Source organism: Wasmannia auropunctata, unplaced genomic scaffold, assembly GCF_000956235.1.
Source record: "Wasmannia auropunctata unplaced genomic scaffold, wasmannia.A_1.0 LD336106.1, whole genome shotgun sequence".
Classification (NCBI taxonomy): Eukaryota; Metazoa; Arthropoda; class Insecta; order Hymenoptera; family Formicidae; genus Wasmannia; species Wasmannia auropunctata.
Genome location: NW_012026784.1, coordinates 7,979,114 through 8,003,196, shown reverse-complemented (window position 1 = coordinate 8,003,196; position 24,083 = coordinate 7,979,114). Strand labels below are relative to the sequence as shown.

The 24,083-nt window shown below is 35.1% G+C and overlaps 1 protein-coding gene across 1 annotated transcript in view; it reads right to left on the bottom strand.

Annotated features, from left to right (window-relative positions):
• LOC105455805 (GTP-binding protein RAD) overlaps nt 1-8,823 on the bottom strand; it is a 34,789-nt gene extending 25,966 nt beyond the window's left edge. Inside the window, exons 1-2 of the mRNA XM_011699415.1 lie at nt 8,516-8,823; nt 5,928-6,197 (exon numbers count right to left, since the gene is read on the bottom strand). Of these exons, the coding sequence (XP_011697717.1) occupies nt 5,928-6,197; nt 8,516-8,771 (526 nt within the window). The 5' untranslated portion in view covers nt 8,772-8,823. The remainder of the gene's footprint in view (nt 1-5,927; nt 6,198-8,515) is intronic.
• Between the last annotated feature and the right edge of the window lie 15,260 nt (nt 8,824-24,083).

Genomic DNA, 24,083 nt, shown 5'->3' with positions numbered 1-24,083 from the left:
GTGTGCTCTTCCGATCTCAGTTATATGTCATCAATTCTGAGTTCATTTTCAGATGCAAAAAGAATTCTTTTTCTAAGTTAATGACATAAAACTGAATATACTAGTGAATTCTTTTGGGCTCTGTGTGCTATCTGGGATGCTATACTTAATATATATTCCTACATCTCTATTGGTTTCCACGCCGATATTTTCCTCCCTCTAACGTTCAACTTCCCTAATCCGGTGAAGTTGATGTATAACCAGAAGTAAGAAGACTTAGGAAAGAGGGACGAGAATAATGAACAAGAATAATGAGGCGACGGCTTAATTTACATTGACGGCGATATTAATGCGCACCTGCGGTTTATCAGCGCGCGATCTAAAACGTGCGGCTAACGTGTATAGTCTGTTCCCCGCGCTAGATCAGATCGCGTTACATCCGTTAAAGTCTCACGCTCGCGTAATCGTTACTCTGTCACGGGAAAGGTGTTGCGCGCGCTGTTGACAAGGATAAGAACGCAGATTATCGAGGAGATTGATGCTGCGAACATATCGATCCTGAAATTCGAGAAATACAGATCCATCGTAAGCGGATTTATCCCTGTCCCAGAGATACGTAAAGAAAAATGGAGCACGACGACAAGTACAAATAAAAGACATGGTACGAGAAAATTAATCGATATGCGCGCATGGAACATGTAAAGTACGTAAGCGAAAGAAAAAAGTTTTCTCCTTCGAGATATATAAAGATGCTGACGAGTATATTGATATTTTAAGAGTTTTCAATTGACTTCCATTATGCAGAAAGTAATATATTTATATTTGAGAATTTTTGAGTGAAAACAGAATATATTCTGGTTTCGCATTTCCAGCTTCCTGTTTCCATCACACCAGCATGTACGTGCATAAGTATCTCTGCCTGTTGCACTGTATACAAGAAAGAAAACAATCGTAATTCCAGATTTCCACCTCGGTTTACGTATGATTTAACCTTGTCTAATAATTACATTTAACCGCAACGTTCAGAATGCATTATTGGAAAATCCAACGTGTAATGAAGAGTTAAATCGGTATAAATGTCGATTCAGAAATCAGCTAATTCTGCACGGAGGCTCAAGGCAACAGGTGCGCGGAATCACACGGTCAGATGAATCCGTATCTCCTTCTAGAGATATCTAGACCCACAAATCTGTCACCTGCCTTCGATTTCCTGTGGACTCGTACTTTCACGGGTGAAGAAAATCCGCAAATCCAAGCGCACACACACACACACACGAAACCGCTAATCCATGAATTTATCAAGTACGTCGAATCCGTCGAGACTCGTAGATGTAACGATAAATTTTCCATATAGAAATGCACGCTCCTGTATCAAATATAATGTCTTGTATAAAAATCATTCTTGGGTCGCTTCCAAACAAATTTTTTCGTGTCTTTCTAAAAGTTCTTCGAGACAGTCAAACCGCTAACAGGAGAGAATATTTTTCGCACGTGAAAGTTTCCGCTCGCGGAATTATAGCGAATCATCTTGTATAATCGTCAAGCGAGCTCTGCTCCCCCGAAACAACAATAAGATATCTCAAATAACCTTCTGAGAAACCGTTCAGGCAGGCTCTCGCGAAAATGGAAGCGACAGCTCTGGCGAGAATGTAACAGGTCGAAGAAGCGCTTGCCAGATTACGTTACTTCTCGATCTCGGGTTTACGCACCGACGAAACATTTCGCTTATTTTCTCAAGACTTCCTTTTCATCTTCTTTTGCGTTCTTAATTCTAGTGCGCGTGCCGTTTCGAATCCAATACCCATGATATCTTTGCTCTTATAACGCATCATCTTTCAATTTTTACAATAATGGATGCGTTCATCTACAATGTACTTTTGTTTTTCTTTTTACATGCAACTATTTACCCTACTAAAAGCCCGAGAAATAAAAATATCATGATATAGCTTCTGTTCTTAACATAACAAACGTAGTGAATTGTTCTTTTCTGACACGTATAACAATTAGTTTTGTCATTTTTATTATTTTAATAATAAATTAATTCAAAAAGTTGTTTTAATATACAAAATAATAGAATAAAAATTGTTATCAGCTTAAAATGTGTAATAAAGTTTTTTACAAAATTAAAATTTTGGTATATTGAATTGAATAATTTTTAAAAAAATTTCCAGAGTTGTTAATTTTTTAATAATTTCGGGAAATCTAAAAGAAATATTTGAATTATTCTTTTTTTAACAAATAAATTTAAATAATGTATCCGCCTGTGCCGCAAATTAATGTCCAAAATAAATAAGAATTGCAGAACTTCTTTTCCAGTTCGTAGCTGTTATCTTAAACTCGCTATGAAAACGCTGGCAAGAAATCAACGTTTACCAATGTAACAGGTGGTCGAATTCGATTTACGATGAATCAGCTTATTCCAGGAAACGCAACAGTTTTGATTAGACGAAAACAATCGGGAGTATGAAAGATGTGAAGAATGGGGAAATGGATTCGATTATTCGGAAAGTTGCTTGAACAGAAATAGTGCCGGAACTCCGTTCCACTTATATTCTCTCTTACCACGTTGGTTAGTTTCCGATAAAACAGAATCTACTTTGCCAAGTTGGAAACTCAATTAGAAAGCTCGATTAATAACGTCAACCAAATGACACAGCTGCAGTTGACTCACATTTTTATACGTACATGTAGAATATCACAGAATTAAAAGAATATTAATTATAATATTAATTAATTGTTAAATTTTAATTTATAATTACAAAGAGAATAAAATTACATAACGAATTTAATTTTGCGTGCTGACGTTATAGTTTACTCTTAAACTTCGTTCACTCAGTTACGCAGCAAACGGAAGAGTTGTTAACCGCAATCGATTGCATCAGATTATAGTTTGCTATCAAACTATTTGTATCGGGTGGAATAGTGGCAGATCTGATATAGCACACGAATTTCAAGGGACCGTTTATCCCTGTGAGTTAGAAGCGATCTTGTCGCTGATATATCCGCTGATCTAAACCACCAGCTTCGCCCGGAAGGCACGTTTCGCTCTTAAACAGTAACTTTCCGGGTATGATTAACAAGCGGGCAAGCAAACGATTTGATCTGGGCGTGAAACGAGGGACTTTATGTCACTTTAACGTAAATTCAAGCTCTAACTTTGTTACTGCGCTGCACTTCACTTCCGCACCGAGGACGAGCAGAGAAATAAATAGAAAGAGAGAGAAAGGGTATAGAAGGAAGAGAGCAATTTAGATAGAATTGCACGAATACGTCTGCAAAAGCGATCAGGTAGAATATCAAGAATGCGTAGGATCCTGGAAATGTTTATACAAACTTAGACAACATAATGATATACATTTTGATAGTAGCAAATTTCAGTAATAAATTCTTCGACAAAGCTGGAGTCAATTTTTAAATAGAAATAAATTATTAAAGAGTTATAATATTTTAACGTTTAGTTTTTAACATATATAATAACTTGTTTCCGGTTTAAGATTTTAATGAAGATTAATATGTATAATAAGTTCTAATTAAAATCTGAAAATAAAGTGAGAAGAAAAAAGTTTTTCAGCATATTTTTAGAACCATTTAATCTTACGTGAGATTGACAAAACTAGAACTTCAGCTATTTAATTTAAAAAATTATTATTACAAAAATATCAGCTTTATACTGTAAATTAATAAATTAACTAATAAATTATAATAATAGCTTTCAAGTATTGTAAATAATGTATATTAAAAATAGATATAGATGAGAAAGCAATGTTTCGAGCATCAACATCACGCTGACATATTTGTTAACGGCATTACGCGACTATATGTCAAACAAATATCAACAAGATCGTAATAGCTCGTCGAAAAAAATTATCTCACGACGCTGTTCTACTTCTTAGCTTCCATTAATATAATAATAACGTTTTCTTAATAGTCCACGGCTTATCGATTAATCGAAGCTTAATCGATATCATCTAGGAATTAAACTACTCGGCGATGCCACCATGGAATTGCCGTAAGGTAAATCAAATAGTGCCGATCGGCGATCAATTTTTTCAGATATCAACCTCTCGGATATCAACCTTACCGCTAAAGTTACCGAACACTCATCTCTATTCGCGTAAGTAAGAGTTATTATAAAACGCGACTCTAGACGACTAGACGGACGAGTGTAAATGACTTTCACGCGCATTCACTGGCTCGTCGAACTCGAGTTAAGCTCTCGTACGTGGTAGAGCCATTTCGACGTCATAACTATAGCCGCTCTATTTTCGCTTATCTCAACGCCGCCGGTCTTCTCCCCTGCTGAATCTCTCTCGCACTCGTGTATTTCTGGCGCGGCTTCTCGCGAAGTACATACACACGTGGGGCAGAAACGCGAAGAAGCACAGTTCGAAATATTTTGATTAAATCTATTTTCATTCTTTATCCATGTAAATTGCCCTTTGATTCCATGAAAAGTAATAGCGTCACAATGAAGAGAATACTGTCCAAATACGAACTCCACGATGCTATTGCAGTGTATTTGAAATTTCACAGAAATTGTCTGAACGTAAGAAAATAAATAGATTAAATGGAAAATGGATGTTGTTTCAATGCATTAATATTATCATTAACAAAATTATTTTCTTTTCATTATTTCAAGTAAACTTTATTCTTTTCAAAGCGTTCTATTACTCAAACTTGATTCTATATAAAGCGTGCGCTTAGAGAAGTTATATTAGAAATTTAAAAACTACAGGACACAAAATGCTACTTCAATTTCTTGTAACTATGAAAAAAGTTTTGAAGTCTAAAGTTTGCAAGAACGAGAATACGCAATCTCGGAGACATCCTATCTGATAATTTGACCAAAACTTACTCTCTATGAATTTATATTACGTATTTAAATAAAATATAATTAGCGCGTTTGATTAAAAAGGTAACATAGAAAATTCCGATGCAAAGCATAAATAAATTTTATTAAACAATTGGAACTTTAAATAGAAACGTGTAATCATTAATCCGTTGTAAACGGTATTTTTATTAAATTAATGCAATATTGTAAAACAGTTCAGTTTAACCGATAATCGATTCGTCCGAAACCATGCGTCGTTACAAAATATCGAAAAATTCAACAGTTGCTTCGCCCACACAAACCGATACTTTCGTGGTAAATCGAGAATGTTTGTACAATACTGGAGGCTGTCAATAATTTGCGCCCAAGTATACACACTCTGAAAAAGTTTTTATTCGCTTTTACTGTTAAGCGAACGTCGATGGTTCGTGAAATATTTGGGAAACCAGAACAAAGAATTTCGAAAATACATTTGAGGACATAAAAAATTAATATAAAAATATTTGAGATATTAAATGTTACAATATAATATATATTTCCCAAATGTGTAGTAAAAGATTCCATTGAAATATCACATAGAAATCCGCCTATTCAAAAATTAAAAATTTAAAGCGTACTTTTTCAGAAGCTTTCTTAAAAACTCCCCCGAGAAATCTAAAAATTTAATTACCTGATGGATTCCACGCCTATCTTATAAATTTAAGACCCTTTCGAGAGTTTAAAATCTAATAAAATCACGTAGGATTATTAATAAATGAGACAATATACACCAAGTTACCCATAATAAAACTCAATAATTTTTGCATTATAATTTTGTGAAAACTATTGAATTAAATAGTTAAAATTCCTAAATTACGATTATATTGTTCCATTCTATCTTATCAATCAATCAATTCTACCAATGTCACTTTCTCTTTCAAGTCCATAATAGACAGTCTATTCTCTCTCTTTCGCATTCCATATTTATCCAGTGTACCTGCACTTCCTAGCCTATCCTACCGTGCGCGCAAGCCATGATCGTCACCAAAGCTCTTGCCTCGACGTTTTTGCGTAAGGAGCGAAATCGTTTCCTACGGTTGTTTACATTTACAACAGGTGGAAGAGGGCTATTTCTGACCTTTGCTGGTGAGACTGAAGCTACGGAGTCTGTAACTATCCTCGTCCTCGCCTTCCTCCCGCGGTGGCATCTGAGACGAGACGTCAGGCACATCCAAGAAGGCGTTGCTCTTCCTGTGATGCGCGTGATGCATACTCTGCCCCCTTCGGCTCCCTCGTCTCCTGATCCCCGGACTGACGTCATTCTCAGTCAGTTTGGGCTCACTGCTGCAGTGGGCTGACTTCATATTGCCTCCCTCATGGTGATGATGATGGTGATGATGAGCGGCGGCTGAAAGCGACAAGATTATAGATATTAGCACTCGATATCGAGTATAGATATACTGACTTTGTCAATAATGTATAATATATTGAACATATTCAAATAACGATGTTATCGCATGCCATATGTTATATTTCGCGCATAAATGTTTTTGTATAATATCAACGTCAATCAATATGAATCACTATAAGTCAAACTATTTAATCTTTTTCAATCAAGGTTTTTATAAGGAATGATGTAAAATAATAAAATTTTAATAAGAAATAACTGTATCGTAGTATAACAGATATTTAAATATAATTACTTGGGAAAAGCGCTTAAAATAAAAGGTTTTAATTTATCGTGGCGTTTAATAAACATGAACAACGTGAAAAGAATTTTAATGATTTTTATCTACCATTTTAAAGCTGTCTCTCCGTTTTCGAATTTTATTTGTGCATGCATTTTGTACAAAAACGTGAAATACCCGTATTCATGTCGAAAACACTGGCTTTTGTCTCTGAAAAAATGTAATTTTTACAGGGATACATTTTCGACATTTTACAAAGTAATGGCCACAATAATACATTTTTACAAGAAAAACACAAATGTATTTCAATGAGTGATAAAAGTATTTTCAAAAGAAACCATTGACGATGTGAACGGGATAGAACGAAAAAGTTCTTTTTCGACTGCATGCCGATCGAGCTTTTCATCAGCAAAGCGCTCGAGAGTAAAGCAAAGAACAGAGCATTTTTCAAAGGCACTACACCTATTACATCGCAAAGTCGACGCGTGGAAAGTCAAGTGATTTAGTACAACCTGAAAGAGGACCGAGAAGTGAAATTAAACGACGCGGAAAGGAAAAGAGAAGCGGACTCAGAATCGCATTTACGAATATTTGCTTCACTTAATCGCGAGGTTTATTGAGCAGACAAATTTTCCCATTTCATCAATTTCAAGAAAAATAGGATATCTCGTTCCAGTATTATTGCGTTTATAGCTTTGAGAGAGGAGTACGCGAGCTTTGTAACAAAAGCTTATAATTCATCCGCGTCTGTGATATCACAATGGATTGATCACCATTTAATCTAACATTCCTAATTCTGTAATACCTAGAGCTGTTTAATCTAATAACCAATTCTATAATATCGTATTAATTGTAAATAAATAATAACTTATTATATAGTATAGTAATCTATATTATATATTATATAGTATAGTATAGTATAGTATATTATATAGTAATCTATATAAATATATATAGTATAATATATGTAATAAAATCGACATGTTCTCGATAATAATAATATTTCTGATAATTTCTAAAATAATATCACGCAAAATATATACCGACAAGTATTGTGTGGATAATTTTTTATCAGACTATCAAGAGAAAATAGAAGAAATGCTGATTAGTTAAATGAAATTCGTATCACGTAACAAGGCTTATTAAGCGAGTAATGCTTGCCAATTTCTACTGCTCTCATGACACATTATACCGAAATTTCAGCTCTTTGTCCTTTAATTAAGACTTAACTGTCTCACTCGCATTACATGTGCGTACAAACAACACGAATTATCGCTCTAATTATTTCTGTCTCTCATTAATGTACATTTCCGTATCTCAATGTTCGCGTAAAACGACGAAAGCGCTGTGCTACACAGCGATGAAAACTGGACTCGCGAAGATACGCGGTACGGCGAGACGTGTTTGGGCTGTTAGTGACCTACTAGCCAAATCCACGTCTGAGAATAGCGGCCGCCAATGATTTCAAGAACTCTCGCCAGACTCTAGAGCGGCCGCCGGCGTTGCCGGTGCAATATCGATACACTTTGCTCTTTCGTCAGAAGGGACGAAAGACTTTGCTCGTACGTCACCGATGACGTTTCTACGAGTTTATCGGATCACCATCGAAGTTACGTCCGGTCACCGCACCACGCAATCCTGTCGCGCAAAATAGACTTTTACGTACCTCGAGATCTGATCTTCGGCCAACAGTGTTCGTATCTTGATCATCGGGAAAGAAGTGAGCACGCGATACCGTCATTTGACAACTTAAGTTCTCATGTATATAGATCCTCGAATTCAAGTGTTCAAAATGAGAGATATGTGCTTTTGAAGAACAGAATCGAAATCTTAGAGTTTCTTAAAACTTGAATACAGAAGTTAGCGAACGTCTCGATTTCAAATTGATTGGCAGATCACTTGTACTTGTAAATCTTTGAATTCTCGAGTCTTTTGGGAATTACAAGTTTTTATCTAGTCGTAAAAATCCCGTGCGCATCACATAAATTATTACTTATATATCCCCCCCCCCCATTCCCGCCATTGTTGTTATTATTACCTTGAGCGGCGGCACGGCGTCGGATGCTTTTATTTCCGCCGGAAACACGGGCACTCTGGGACCTCGTAGCCGGTCTTCGTCTTCTCGTGGGTGTACTGCTATCCGGCGTTCCGCTGCCGCTGTCTCCCCGTTCCCCTCTTTCCCTATCACGAGCTCCCGAGGGTGGCATACCTTCCAACATTTGCTCCATGCTGGAAAATCCTGGGGCACAAATCGAAGCCGATCTGGTTTTTCGGCGAAAAGAGTCTTCCGCCATTTCTTTCAAGTTACCGCAGCCACCACTGTCCCTCCCTTCCCGTCGCCCCACTGATCACCACTCGGATCTTTCGCCTTATATTGATGATTATCTTCTCTGAATTTCTCCGATTGCGTCTTTCTCCACGGATTACTATTGAATCCCGCTGTAGCTTCGTAAAGTTTTTATACTTATTTCGACCACAAGTATGACGATTCCGTTCTACTTGATTCTGTCAGGCACTGTTTTTATACGTTCTATTCTACACTTAAACGCGCACGTTCGTAAAAGTTCTTGCACGACTTCTTCTCGACTTGGAGTCCTTCGCAGGAAACGTCTCGCCGCGTTTGATTTCCGGAATGTCTCTTCGTATGCCGCGAACCTTCCATTCGTGGGATTCGATTACCGGAAAGGATATCAATTCGGAAAAAAATTCTACAGGATATCCAGGGAAGGATGTGACGGTATCCGGTATTATATCGACCTCGTTCCGAAGAGAGAATCCTCGCGTTCTTCTTGACTCTACAAATAAAATATGGGAAATTTGATTTCCTTCTAACCACGTGCGCGCGAATGATATGATCAGAGTAATTACGGCCGTGGCAGATTGCGCCTCTCTTAAACTTTCGATGAAATAACTGACATCTATATTTCTCCTTTTCTGTGTCCCTATTTTCCTTCTTATATCTCCCCCGTCGTTATTCTATCAGCTGGATACGAGCTCGCATGCTAATTAGATCCACCCCGTCGATTATTGCCTCGATTATTCCACACGCGTATCGCGAAAGCTTTGAAAGCGTATATAAATAGAGAAATATCGTATATTTTTTGAATTGTATGGATATTTATTCCTTAAAATAGAAGGTATAAAATATTTTCAATAATAGGTCTTTTTTTATAATTATATTAAACTTTAAAAATTATAAACGTATACATATATATGTAATTTAATTTCACACTACATTCAAATAAATGATTTTGAAATAATTAAGCTTATACTTTAATTTTATTAATTAAGATTATTATAATAATAATTAATATTTATTCAAATCTCTAAATTTAATAAATAATTAATTATAAAAATTTATTTACAAAAAAAATTTATCTAACAATAATCTTGATGTCAAATTCGCGAAAAATTTTTAGTAGTTTAAAAATTAAGAATATCTAAAATGTAAATAAATACAATTTCATCCTTTTTTTAAATACAGTTTTTAATTAGACAAAACTAATTCACATAAATTAAATAAATTTTATTAAAAATTAACTCACGCAGGGATGACTAATCCATGCAATCTTTTAGACAATTTAAACTTAGCAAATCCGGAACTTAATATTTTATTTTAAATATGAATTTACATTTTAAAGCTAGTTCGGACGATATCTAATTTAATCAAACCCAATTGTGAAGTTTAAACGATCGAAAATCTGTCTTGCCTATTTCTAAATTAAATGGGATAAAGATCAGTGACAATATCGAGAATGTAGTTGGCAGTATCCGAAGTTTCAAGCGGAACTCGGCGTAGTTGAAAGACAACTCTGTGAACTGTCGAAGCTGTCGAAGTTAGTGAACGGTGAACGTGATACATCGGGAAGATATCGGTGCGTGAAGATGTTCCGGCAACTATAATCGAGTATCGACAAAGGTAAGCTCAGTCCGACCAATATAACTTTGCGACACCTTATCAATATATTCTCTTCGGTAAAGTTTATGTCTGTGTATTTGGCTTAGAGGTTGCGAGAGAGTGCCGAGGAAATTACGAAACTTGTTGCTGAAAATAATTACCTATCCATATTCAAATAATTTTACTGACACTGATTATACATGTTGTTATGAATTTATGTACAACTTTATTATTTTAGTTTTACGTATATATTTTTTTCACTTTTCATCTAATTATCTCCTAATCAAAGTGTCTTTAAATATTCTTAATTGCCAAATAGCCGATTATTTTTCATAAAAGCAGATAACAAATAAAAATAAATTAATAAATACATTAAATATATATATATATATATTTTTGTATATTATTAATAGGGATATTATATCATATTATTTTGTTCTTTAATTTGTCAAATTACCCTCTTTTGCACATTATAAAGAGAAAATAAGATATTCTACATAAGATTATTTTACGTCTGCTATTATCGCAATACGAGTATCGCGAGTATACCCGTTTATAGAAGGGGCATAAAGTAACAATGACAAGGAAATACCTTTAACGAATGCGATGTTGCAACGGACTTTATTTAAAGCACTTCTCTCGTAAGGTGTCTCCTTTGTGAAATAATATATCATGCGAGGACGCGTTTACCATAGATAGACTGTAGGATTAAGTAGAGGAACTGAAGCTTTCCTTTGGAGTGAGAAAAGGTCTTACGATCTTCTCATCGACGTTGTGCGTTAAAATCGATAGCCTGTATAAGTGCTTCATATGTTCACGCAACATAACTTCACATATAACTTCATATTATGATATTGCAGTCGCGAGTATTGTAAAATGATACGCCCTTTGTAAAATCTCGATATTCTCTCTTCATATCTTATTACTTTTTTTATTACTGCTATATTATTGTTATAATAAAAGAAAGAAAAACTTTAAAATTTATAATATAAACACATTAAAAAGATAAATCGACTTACAATTAGTTTCATATCTAAGAAATAGACAATAGACTTATATATATATTTGTCTATTGTCTATTTCTTAGATATATAATTGTCTATTTCTTAGATGTAAATAATTTAAATAATCACGGCTTTTTCCTATTTTCTACACATGCAGTCATAATTACTTTCTATGTTATTTAATCGTACATCTCTCGTACACAACATGAAATATTGAATCTGTTAATTTTTAACAATTTCTACTTAATTCTACAATTTCTTCAGTTGTCGAGCATTTAGATCTAATCTAAATACAGGAATCGAAATGTATCGTACGCGTAAATAATGTTTTATAATACTCAAAATATATTGAAATATAATTGATATGATCTGTTTTCTACCAACACTTCCGTGCTGAGTTCTCAATCGCGGTTTTATGTGCATATAAAGTATTTTTGTCCATTTCTTGCCAAATATCAAATCTTATTTCTGAAGAATAAGCAAGTCTTATATTTTAAAGTTAAAGAGATAGAGAAAGCTAAAATATACATAATTTTGAAGCATTCTCAATTTGAATAGGATATGAAATGTGATGTGTTTATCTAAGCATTATTTTTGAAATTACACGTACATGTTTAAAATATATGACATCTAATTCATAGTATTTCTTTTAATACTTACTAAAACAAAATGTAAAATTAAATTAGCTTGCATTGAATGGATTAAATATATCAAAATATTTTCATGTTAATGTGTCATGTTAATTGCCGCAGTAATAATTGAGTTTAATTAATATTTATTATAATATTTTCAATAAACATTTAAAGTCTATTTTTAACTTGCTGCATACGCAATCTTAATTTATAACACCCTCGCATTATCAAATATCTAAAATATACTTTATTACAACAGAAGTTAAGTGAAAATAATTATTTTTCCGTTAGAATACAGATAGTACCTACTTTTTCATTCAATTATTCAGTGTTATTTAACTCACCACGGAAGGGCAAAATAGAAGAGAGAGAGAGAGAGAGAGAGAGAGAGAGAGAGAGAGAGAGAGATCGGGCGCTCTTCAAGAATTTCAATTTCAAAGTCAGAGCATCGGTTTTTTTCTGCTATGCGATAATCACTCCGTTCCGCTCGTCCATTTATTTTTTCCGACGACTAATTATAGATAGCGTTTCGCATAAATCTTCTAGGGAAAAGCATAAACATCTCCGCCGATCTGTCCTTCTCCCCTTCGCCCCCCCCTCCCCCCTATACGTTCATCACCGTATCTCACTCCTTCAAGAGCTTCGCCACGGCCGTAATTATCCCCCTTTTTCAATAAACTCCGGCACAACCTCTGCCCTTTAACAGTAATTATATCAAGAGATGATATTCGCGCGCGCCTATCCGTCTCGAGATATCGCCCCAAGACATCGCCGATATGCCTACTCTCGGTCTCCCCGCGCCGAATTCGGGATCTCGCCGGATCGATGTGCCGCGCGCGACGATCGATCCTTACCACTTTAGGCCGTCCACGATTGCGGGATATCTCCTCGTCATTTTCTACTTCATTCTTCTGCGCGGAGACTACGACGGGTGCTCGAATCACATGTCTCGATTGCTCGCACGCGAACGCGTCACGACCGACACGATGCACGTCCGACGATGCGCGGCACACTGGCGGGCAACCCGGCGACGCGGCGGCCGCTGGGGCGAGAACCGACGCCAGGCGTCGGCGTCGGCTCTCTCTTGCACGCCCTCGTCATCTACCACGACGAAGACCGCGACGAAGACCACGACGTGGAGTTGCGACGGCGAAGTTGGTGCGCGTCCAATTCCGCGCGCTCCTCGCTCTTCAGCGATTCGCGCGAGACACTTCGCGGGGAATCGCCGTCAGAGACTTACGGAATGATCTGCATCCAGCAAAGAACTGTTGATAACGCTCGGTACATCAATTATTTAAATCCAATTAAAACGGGCGAGTGCAATTTCACGCGTGTGAGAAATGAACAAAAGGAAATGAATGTTTTCAGAAAGGGGAAACGTTCGATTGACAGTCTAAGAAAGTTTCACGCTTTAACCCTCGAATGAATGACATACGCTGTAACTCAATGAAAACTTCATCTTCATTATCGGCAGCGAACTAACTTTGCGTGACTTACGATTTCTTAGTATGGAAAGCCATTATTCTATTTCGCCATAAAATTTCTTTACTTTTAGAACTTTAGAAACTGTACCTAAAATATAATACCTACCTAGATCTACTTAGAAAGAAATTTCTTCTCGAGTTTGAACAATTTGAAATATACGCAGAGAGAGATATACAGATAAATTTCTAAAGAGAATAGACGTTAATAACAGATTGTTATTAACATCGATTAGTACATTAATGTATAATTCATGGATTAGTCAAATAGATAATTACTATATGTAATTTTCATGCTTTGCATAATTTAATAAAGTTTTCCAAAATAAATGAAATTCTCCGTTAATACTACAAATTGTCACCGAAGCATCTATAATACAAAATTTTATTTTATTCTCCAAATTGATTTTATCTTGTATTATTTTAAATTATTATCTTATAAAAATTTAAACCTTTAATATTACCTCATTATCGATTAAAATCGCTGATCGCTTTTGTAAAATGCTTTTAAATAATTAAAAAATTTTCTTGTGCGGCAAATAACACGATCAGATTTGCTGTGTCACTGTCTAAACCGATCCGATGACGTGTCATGACGTGTTCGTTCTAAACGCCAACCTGTTTAAATTCTGGCGTTAGATGACGAGATCCGCGAAAGCTGGCTCACGTCTGCTAGCAAGAAAATTATTGCGAAGTGCTACAGTTTTAAATCGTTTCGGGAAAGTTGTCATTTTGGCACCATTATCCCGCACATTGGCACTTGGTATATTTTGACCAAAGAAATCTATCTACTTTGATTTATATAAATAAACTTCATCATCTTATTCAGCGTATATTTTACATAGTCAGCGTGCTTAATTACGAAAAGTACTGCGTCACTATTCCAATGAAATGAATCAGTATCCCAATAAAATAGAAACGAGACTTTTTCGAGAAAAAGAGAAAAAAAGAGAAAATGACCTTTATTTAGATTCATTTTACATTTGATCATATTAATTATCTAATAAGTTCATAATTCCGCGACTGTTTAATTTAACTGATCAATATAAAATAATCAAAGACATACTGTTAAAAAAATTACACAAAGTAGTTACGTGCTTTAAAGTTTCATCGCTCATATAGTTTCACAATACGTCCACGTGTCATAACAAGAAAATTCTAAGAAGGTACATGTTCTCTTGCATCTCAGCAAGTACAAACGAGAATAGAATTCTGAACTATGACGTTGATTATCAGTTCAAATGAGGATTTCCATCAGAAAAGATAACTATCTTTAGTTTCGCATGAAAACAATTTCGCAACTTTTCATCGAAAATATACGTCATCAATTTAACATAAAGGTGTTGTTCACATTATTTATATTAATTTCTAGATTTTATTTTAATGTACTTATAAATCCCAAATTTCTACATTTAGTAAATTCTTACGTCTATTACATAGAACGATCAGATCCGTAATAAATATTAAATAATAATCAGAGAATACAGTTTGAAAAACTAATAAATTTTTATATGAAATTATTTTCATATTATTATGAAATATAATTACTAACAAAGCAAAAGATAATTGCATAATAAAGAGTATGTAATATTTTCAATTTATTTAGAATAATTTTTACTTATAATGTATCAAATTTTATATTTTCGATTAAAGTTGAATCTCTATATACCATAAATCCGAGAATAATTATGATTTATTTGGTTTCTTGAACTTGCGAACGGAGCACATTTTAGTGCCATAAAGTCCAAGACATTAAATCTCCTTAATTAAACCTAATTCTTTGTCAATGGTATTGATAGTACCATGAAAAAAGGATAATAGCCCCATTTACTCCAAGGTAATTTGGAAAAATGTTTTGCATAATGCAAAACTCTCACAGTTTCTTTACAATAATCTGTAAAATTGGTCCCTAACGCGGAACGCATTATTCATCAGCGTTGCATTCTTCTCTTCATCCCGTTTCACCCCGTTCGCCCGGCATTAGACTCAACACTGCACAGTATATTTTTGACTTGTGGCGGTCTAAAGCTATTTCAAGACGAAGCCGAATCAACCTTCTGCACCAATACGATTCTTCGCTCCCACTTTCTCTTCCAGCCTCTTTGTGGTCTCTCTGACATTCTCCCTTTTTTTTTATCCCTGGAAACACTTTTTCCCTCAAGGGTATCGTCGAGCCGTTCAGCCAACGATATATATGTATATATATATATATATATATATATATAAACTTCAAAATGTTAAAGAAAGAAAAGATCTGCGCGTTTGTGCAGCTTATCTAGATGGCTCATGAACGGCCGAATAAATTCGCGCATAATGACTGGAAAAATGATCAAAGAGAAATTGCCGTTCGTTGTTCGGTATGATTAAACTGACGCAGCTAGATGAGATCATAAATTTCGGACAATTCCTCGCTCGCGTACCTGTAAATTGTCAGCAAAATTTATTCAATGTAGTCCCCGGCAAAACTTCTCAATGTTCATTGTAATCCTCTTTTGTTGTGTTAAAAGACAAGTTTAACTGAGTTTGCAGTTGAGTTTACAGTCGAGAGAGTTCCCATTTGCTCAATAATCAAATCTGATTTATGCAAACCGCGCGTTGCAAAATTTCCATTCTCTCGTAATAAATTTTTTCTAAGTTAATTAATAAATTCTTTAAACTGTAACTGATTTTCTCTTTGCTCTTTATAGTTTATTTAACAACAAAAATTATTTTTGTAAAAGTTATTTGTATTGTTTCACGTTTCAAATTCATATTTCACACATAATCAACATAATCACAATCATATCGTGCGGATATTACTAAGGCATGCGTACAAAGTGGCACGTTCAAGATGAATAACAATCCCTTACGGGTCAGCAGGATAATCTATATGATGATTCAACATGCGCAATCCAATCGTGGTGCGCCACATTCGAAATTAGGCAGTCCTAATTGCAAATGCCATCCGTTGCGGATGGTCGCTTCGGGAGTGATAGACAATGAGAGAGAGAGAGAGAGAGAGAGAGAGAGAGAATATATACAGAGAATTGCTTACTTCCTCATTAGTTTACCAAATCCGTGAATCTGCGGCAGGCACACTCGATTCTCTATTAATTGTAAGATAGACGTTATTATCAATCGTGTGTCCAATTAAAACGATCGATGAATGGAAGTGGCGAACCGAATATCCAAACGATGCCGAATTTCCCAATTTACAGATGCTGATATTTCTATTGCACAACAAAAAAATAAAAAGTCAATTTTTAATTAAAGCTCACAATATGATGAATTACAAGGGCAGGCGCGAAAGAGGTCGGTCGGCCGAATTAAATTTACCGTTGGTTTCCCGTTTACCGCAATTATTATCCGCGCGATAGGCGTATTTATTTTCCCGCTGAAAAAAACGACACCATTACGTTTCAGCAAAGCCAAAGTTATTGCTGTGTCAGAAATCTCATTTATCATTGCCATAGTCCTCGGCGCTTCGTGTGTCGAATAACTCTCGCAAAATAGCAGGTCTGTCAATCAAAAGACGCGCCTCCCGGATATCTGTACAAATATATCGAGAAGATGTATCTTCTCTGAAGCGAGATCTTATTGTAATCATGCTAAAACGCGAAATGAAACGAATTCGAAATTTATCGTCCATCAATGCAAAATAGTAGTTTTACGTAAACCTGAAAATCGCAAGTGAGACTACAGATCTACGAAATCTACGGAATAGATCAGATTTGTAATGATTTTTAAATTTGTATCTCATAAATTGAAGCTTTTACAAATGGATTAATTATAAATATCTCTCCTTGCAAATTTTATAATATATTTCTTTATCTTATGTGATAATAGAATAATAACAATAGCATTTTAATTACATTTACTTAAAGTTTCCTTAACATGAATTTTAAGCTAAATGAAATACGTTTTTATGATCAATTATCTACTCAAAATAACACCTGAATTTATTACAAAGTGCGTCTTGTGCTTTAACCTGGCGAACACTTAGCGAAGGGCTGGCGCGTTCGATTGCTAGGTAAACGGATATACCTGATGTCGCATCTGATGAATGCAGTTCCACGAGAGCTATTGATAACGTTGACACACAAAGGTGCACTATCATGCGCATTAGAAACATAAGTGGTATGTCACGCGTTGACGTGGGCTGCGTAAACGGTCTTAAGTGCATGTACGCAAAAGCCAATATATAAAAATAGAAGTTAATGCATAAATAAACGTGAAGCTGCACAGATTATCCGAAAGGTTTATTTTATTCGATTCAATGCATACGACACGCTTACAAAAGAAAAAAGAGCAGCAGTAAAATATTAAATGGTTTTAAAACACTTTACTATTTCAAATAAAAACTGATAATTTATAAATGCTCGAAAAGTTAAAATTATTTAATTTTATTTTTTTTTAAATATTATTATAAAATATCTCTTCTTCTATATTTTTAATAAAAATTCAAAGACACAAGGAATTGCAAAAAAGAATTGTTTTCTCAGCTTAAAATTTTAATTAATCTTTCAAGTAAGTGTTTTAATCATAAATAATCAAGTTCCAACTTGATATATTGAATAAAATAAGTTAATTATATAATATATGTGTTTCTTAATAATTGCATTAAATTCATTAAAAGTCTCTTCAATCGCATATTTGTATATATAATAGATAGCCAAATATATAATAGTTTAATATATCATATAATAATCCCAGTACTTTTGCGTGTAAAAAATAAACATAAAATATTTGTTTTAAATTGGAAATAATAAATAAAAAATGGAAATCTTGAAAATTAAAATTTGGATGTATCTCTTATTTAAATAAAAGGATTTTGTGACAGGCAGAATAATATCCAGTTCATGTATTTTGCTCGTTTTATTATTTCCAAATCTTGCTTAGAACCTGAAGAAATTCTTTCACAATCTAATAATTAATTAATGATAATTAAGTTTAACATTAACGCCTGACAACGACGAAGTAAAGATTATAGATATATATATATTTATATTTATATATATATAAGCTAATCCTTGCCCAGACACACGAATTGATATGCAATGTTTAATGTGTTTCTTGTTTTCTTCCTTGTTTTATTCGTCCTATTTCACTTCTTTTTACGGGCATATAAATAAATTCTTATTGCTTAATATTTTCTTGTTAATATATATATAATATATATAGTATTATTACATATATGATGATATGTTTTTGTAGTCCCAATGATTAATATGCACGCGTTTGTGCAAATGTCTCCGGCATGAGACACGTTATGGACGGATTGATCCAGATTACGTCATGGACGTTCCGAACTGTCGAACGGTCGCCACCCCACCATATTTACTGATAATTCCCGGTGGCAGATAATCAGTTCTTTTCACACCTCCGTATATTATACTCTTTATCATATGCCGATCGATTTTCGGAATATCCGTCACGCATCCGGCAGTATTTGACGAGGCCTCAGATTGTCGTTTCAAACCTCGTCCGTAATGATGATAAAATAAGAAAACATTTATATAGTTATACATATAACATTAAAAAAAAGAGAGAGAAATGAAGAAGAAGAAACGAGAGAGAGAGAGTCGCGATCGCCCACGGCTCCGATTTTGTACCTCGCCGTAGATCGATTCTCGGAGAGGCGTGTCCACTCAAGCCCCGTCGACATACTGATTAATTATTAGTATTATTACTATTACATTATTACTATTATTATTAATATTATTATTCGCTCACTAAATATCATACTCTTATCTCTGAACATAGTTCAATGTCGCTACGGTAAAGTTATTATTCTTTAAATATCACAATAACCTTACACAGAAAGCTGCAGCTAATTTTATCATAATAATAATTATTATTATTACTATTCATCATTATCCATTATTATTACTATCGGTATCGGTATTGTTAATGTCTACGAATTTACGCGCAAACTTTATCTCATAAATATGTCAGATGTATATTGTATCCCCCTCTTTTTTGTAACGAATACGAAAGTATTACCGTTATTTATTATTACTATCTTTATTTAGTGTTGCTGTTGTTATTATTATGCACGCTTCAATCTTTAGGGTAATCATCGTCGTGCCAAGCGACGCACGCTTGCGTTAACTCGATTTTGCTGCCTGTGTACTGGGTCACTTTCGATGGTTAGCGGTGTGTGATTGCTCTCGTGTAATTGATAAACAAAAATTGTACATATATACGTTGCCGATACAGTGTAAGCACGTTCCCCACATTGTTCAATTATTATTGAACAATGTCGACACGGAATTGTTAATTGCATGACCGCGAGTTTGTACTCTGGCGCATGTAATTCGCGATACGTAGTGAACCCCGAGATTATCGAGAACAAAGTGGAAAAAAACAGCTATTGAGTATAACATAAAAAAAACTTATTGCAAACGACTAGTCCATAAATTATAGGACAAGCAATTTAAATAGACGTAATTTTGATAAACATGTGCAGCCAAATTATTAAAATGTTCCGATTTCAAATAATGCTATCTCTGTAGATTGTTAAAAGTCTAAGTTTTGACATGCAAAACTTATAAAGCTGCATAATCACTTATTCTTAATCGGTAAAAAACATGTAATAAATATTTCAATAAATATTAAGTTCTTCAAAAATGTAATTGTTCACGTGAAATCCGATAATCCGAACAATTTGAAATAATTCGTTTCAATTTCTGCAGATTGCATTATAATGAAACCTATCATTTTTTTTCGTAACCATATCCATCCTGTCGGATTTCGTGAAAAACGAAAGACCGGTAAATAATTTTTCAGACTGTGAAATCTGCAATGTGTAAGACAATGATCCGTAAAGTCATGGGTTCACTATTATTACCACAGTAATAAATATGTAGATTCGAGTATTCAACACTTTGCGGACTGACCGTGATGTACTGTAGCGTGCGCAGGGGACGGACTAGTTTCTGCAGCTGTATGCACGTGATATACATGAGAGATTTAATACAAAATTATAATCTCAAAATTGGCGATTATTACCTAAGCGAACGTGTGGCCGTACTCAGTCGCAAAAATAACATTTGTATTTGTCGCGCCGTATTTCTTCCAAAGCGGACCAAGTATAGGACGTCGATTATTCACACGCTTCCGTCCGCAAAGCATTAAATTCAACTCGCGCGTCAAGTCCGTCGACTGTGTCGCTCAAATGTGTTGAAAATCCATATTTCCGGAACACTTCGCTAATCTGTCTGCTGTAATGACAGGTGCTATTCTATCAAACAATCTCCGTAATGTCGATATAACTTTTACAAATAAATTATCTCTATGTAAACGTATATCGCAGGTGTTTACATAGATCCCTTGCTGTGTAGAGGAAACTCTACTACGTCATATCTAACAGAGAAAAATCACACCATTCCGCGTTCGAGTAGGTAATCCAAAGTGTTCGTAGAATCCCCATAAACAACCGATGCCGATTACAAGAGCGAAAGCGATTATTACAGTAATTATTAATCGATTACGCTCTCGATCTATAAGGATTCGCGAGACATGCAAGGCGCGTTTCCGACGATCGTTCATCTGTGCGGCTAACGAGTGTACGATAACCAAGTGTAAAGAACAAGTAATGGCTAATGCAGAGCCCGGCGTGGAACTCTGACGCCAAAAAGATCGTCAAGGAAACGCGCGCCATCAATCTCCGCGCAATCAAAATTTCTCTCATATATATATATATATATATATATATATATAGAAATCGACTCACGAATTTGTTTTTATACACATCATCATAACTTCCAATTTTCGTTTTCTCGAATCGCAGTTCAATTTCGTGGGTTCGCCCCAAAATGTCATTTATATATGCATCGTGAAATCCAGAAATTTTATACAATCAACACACTTATATATATCTAAAAACGTAAAACAAATTCCTGAAAAAAAGTTTACCTTTTTTCTGTTTTCAACTTTGAAAATTGTTTTAAAAGTTATACTAGAATTAAATTTTAAAAATATTTATTTTTTTAAATGTAAAACTTCTTGAAAGATTAAAAAAAAATACACATTTTAAATAACATGTATAAGGCAAAGAGTCTACACGATGCATTGGAGCCAACCCTGATAAACTTCAACGATGCAGATCCATAGACTATTACATATTTAAATGCACATATTACATGTACATATATACACGCATTCACGAGATTCACGTGATAGGAAATATTCCCATTTTCCTCGAACGCTTCCTCTCCATCGACGCGTTACGCATTACTTCCAACTACCTATATCTCTCCCTCTTTCAATATCTCCCGCCTACATCTTCCACCCAGACACCGGGCGCAAACCGAAGCCGCGTGCATACGCTCGTTCACGCATGCAATATGCGCGCGCGCGCACGCGATGTGAATCTAGAAACAACACGCAAATAAATACACGGACAACGTAGCTACACAAAGAGACACGTCCTTACATACATACAGACGGATACAAATGTAAGACACGGGTGTATCTATCGATTAATAAACGCCACAGAACGCTCGCGGTTGTCTACGAACGACGAATGTGGTCCAATGCGTGCCCTTAATTATAGCGATTAACTCGGCGAAACGCTCGATCATTTTACCATGCCGGACATATTTATCTAAATCAAAGAAATTTACAGGATGTTTTTCATAAACTGACGTTATTGAAACGTGAATTATCAGAAAAGATCACTTCTTTATTGCGTTCGATTTTAATAAATCTACTTTCCTATAAGAAACTAATTTAAGCTATCTAATATTATGTAAATATATGATTTGCAATGTGGGGAAATTAAGTGTAGTGCAGATACTGTGAGAGTTATAAGTTGCGGAAACTTAAAAAAAGACTTTTTTTTTCTCGTCATTAACATACAAAAACACTAATACGCCGTATTATATCCATTGCTGAAAACGTAATTTCTTTGGACTAGATCGATTTGTATCATCTTCTTTATCTTTCACTCATAGATGTAATTCTTTGAAATACCCTGAGATGGACAATAACATAAATAATAATAAAACATGATAGGTACACGTTACATGAGTTTCTTTTATAATGGAGACGGGCCCAGCATTTATTATGAATGATCGATCGATTTCGCTGTTTCTGATATGTTAAGAATGTAAGGGCGTGTTTTTTTTTTATCACTTTCAAAATATCGTACGTCACTGTACAATGTATAAGTATCAAAAGCAGTTACGTGTTTTCCCTCGGGAATTCTCATTGCAAATTGAGCGATGCCGAACGATCCTAGTATCTCGAGTTACTGTTCGATCTCGTGACACGTGTGATTGTCATATTCTGTCTTTTTTTTTTGTTTTTAACTGAAATTACGCATGTCGCAGCATTGACGATGCGGATTCGCCTTTGACATAACGGTGATCGTCGAAACCTCATACAAATTAAACTTCTCAATATTCGCAACGTGCATTTAGCTGTCAACTGATTCTATTCCCTCGGCTGCGTGGAATGTATATGGTCAAAAACACAAAAAAATCGGCCGTCGCCAGCGGTATCGTTCGAATTTTTTGTCATTTTGTTCGTATGTGAATTGCGAGATAGCCCGACATCCCAATTTATATATTGACCCTGTCAAAGAATTGCTAGTTTTACACGACGCTAAGTTAATACACATCCACAACATGCCTCTTAAGCGTCTGCGAAAACGCAGATTTCAATCACGCGTGGCCGACGTATACCGGACGCGGTACACAATGCGTGTCCGCGCGCAGTGTCCACCTGAGCTCAGATCCATGAAGCTGAAATTCTATGTCTACAGATCCATAAATCCATACGATCGGAAAATTTACACGATCGAATTATTCGCAAGAATCAATGAACGTATGTATATCTGTAAAATGAGAAAAGTTTCCAGATTTACGGATCCGTAAAAGTAGAGAATATTACAAATTCGTGTCTTCAAAGATCCGAAAATATATATACTGATATTCACAATTTCGTACTAATTTCACGGACACGTGTATAAATCGGCAAATTCACGTATTCAGAAAGCGGAATCGGCGAGGTCTATTACAACATGAGACTTCCACGGAACACACTATGAACACTAGAATAAGCTTATTATCCTAAGAATTCTCACATGTCTCGTATATAAACTGCTCTCCGTCTCAATTTATAGGATCACCAAGAACATTAGCATTAATTTTCGTTGACAGACGGACAAATTAATTCGTCGATTCGTAAGAATTTTATAAGGAGAGTCCTTCACGTTTACTCTGACCTTGCGACGCTTAATGGGTATTACTTATCACATTATTCCCCCAAGATCAGGGTAAAAGTGAACGACCCTTCCCATTATACACTTCATTATCGTTCATCTAATCGTTTTGTCAAGGAGATATCCGGTTTCACGACCGGCAATTGTGAACGTTTGGTACAAACTACCACAGTTCGTCGTGTAGACATCCGTCCATATCACCGTCTACAAATACTTTCCAACTCGTGAACGGGTTCGCCCCATGCGTACCCAATCCAGACGCACACGTACCATGCACGCATGCATTCACGCACGTACACATTCACAGACGCGCAAATAATTAATTAAGCAACTATAAGTCCCGACTCTTCTCATCTCGAACGATCCTCTAGATAAGTACATACT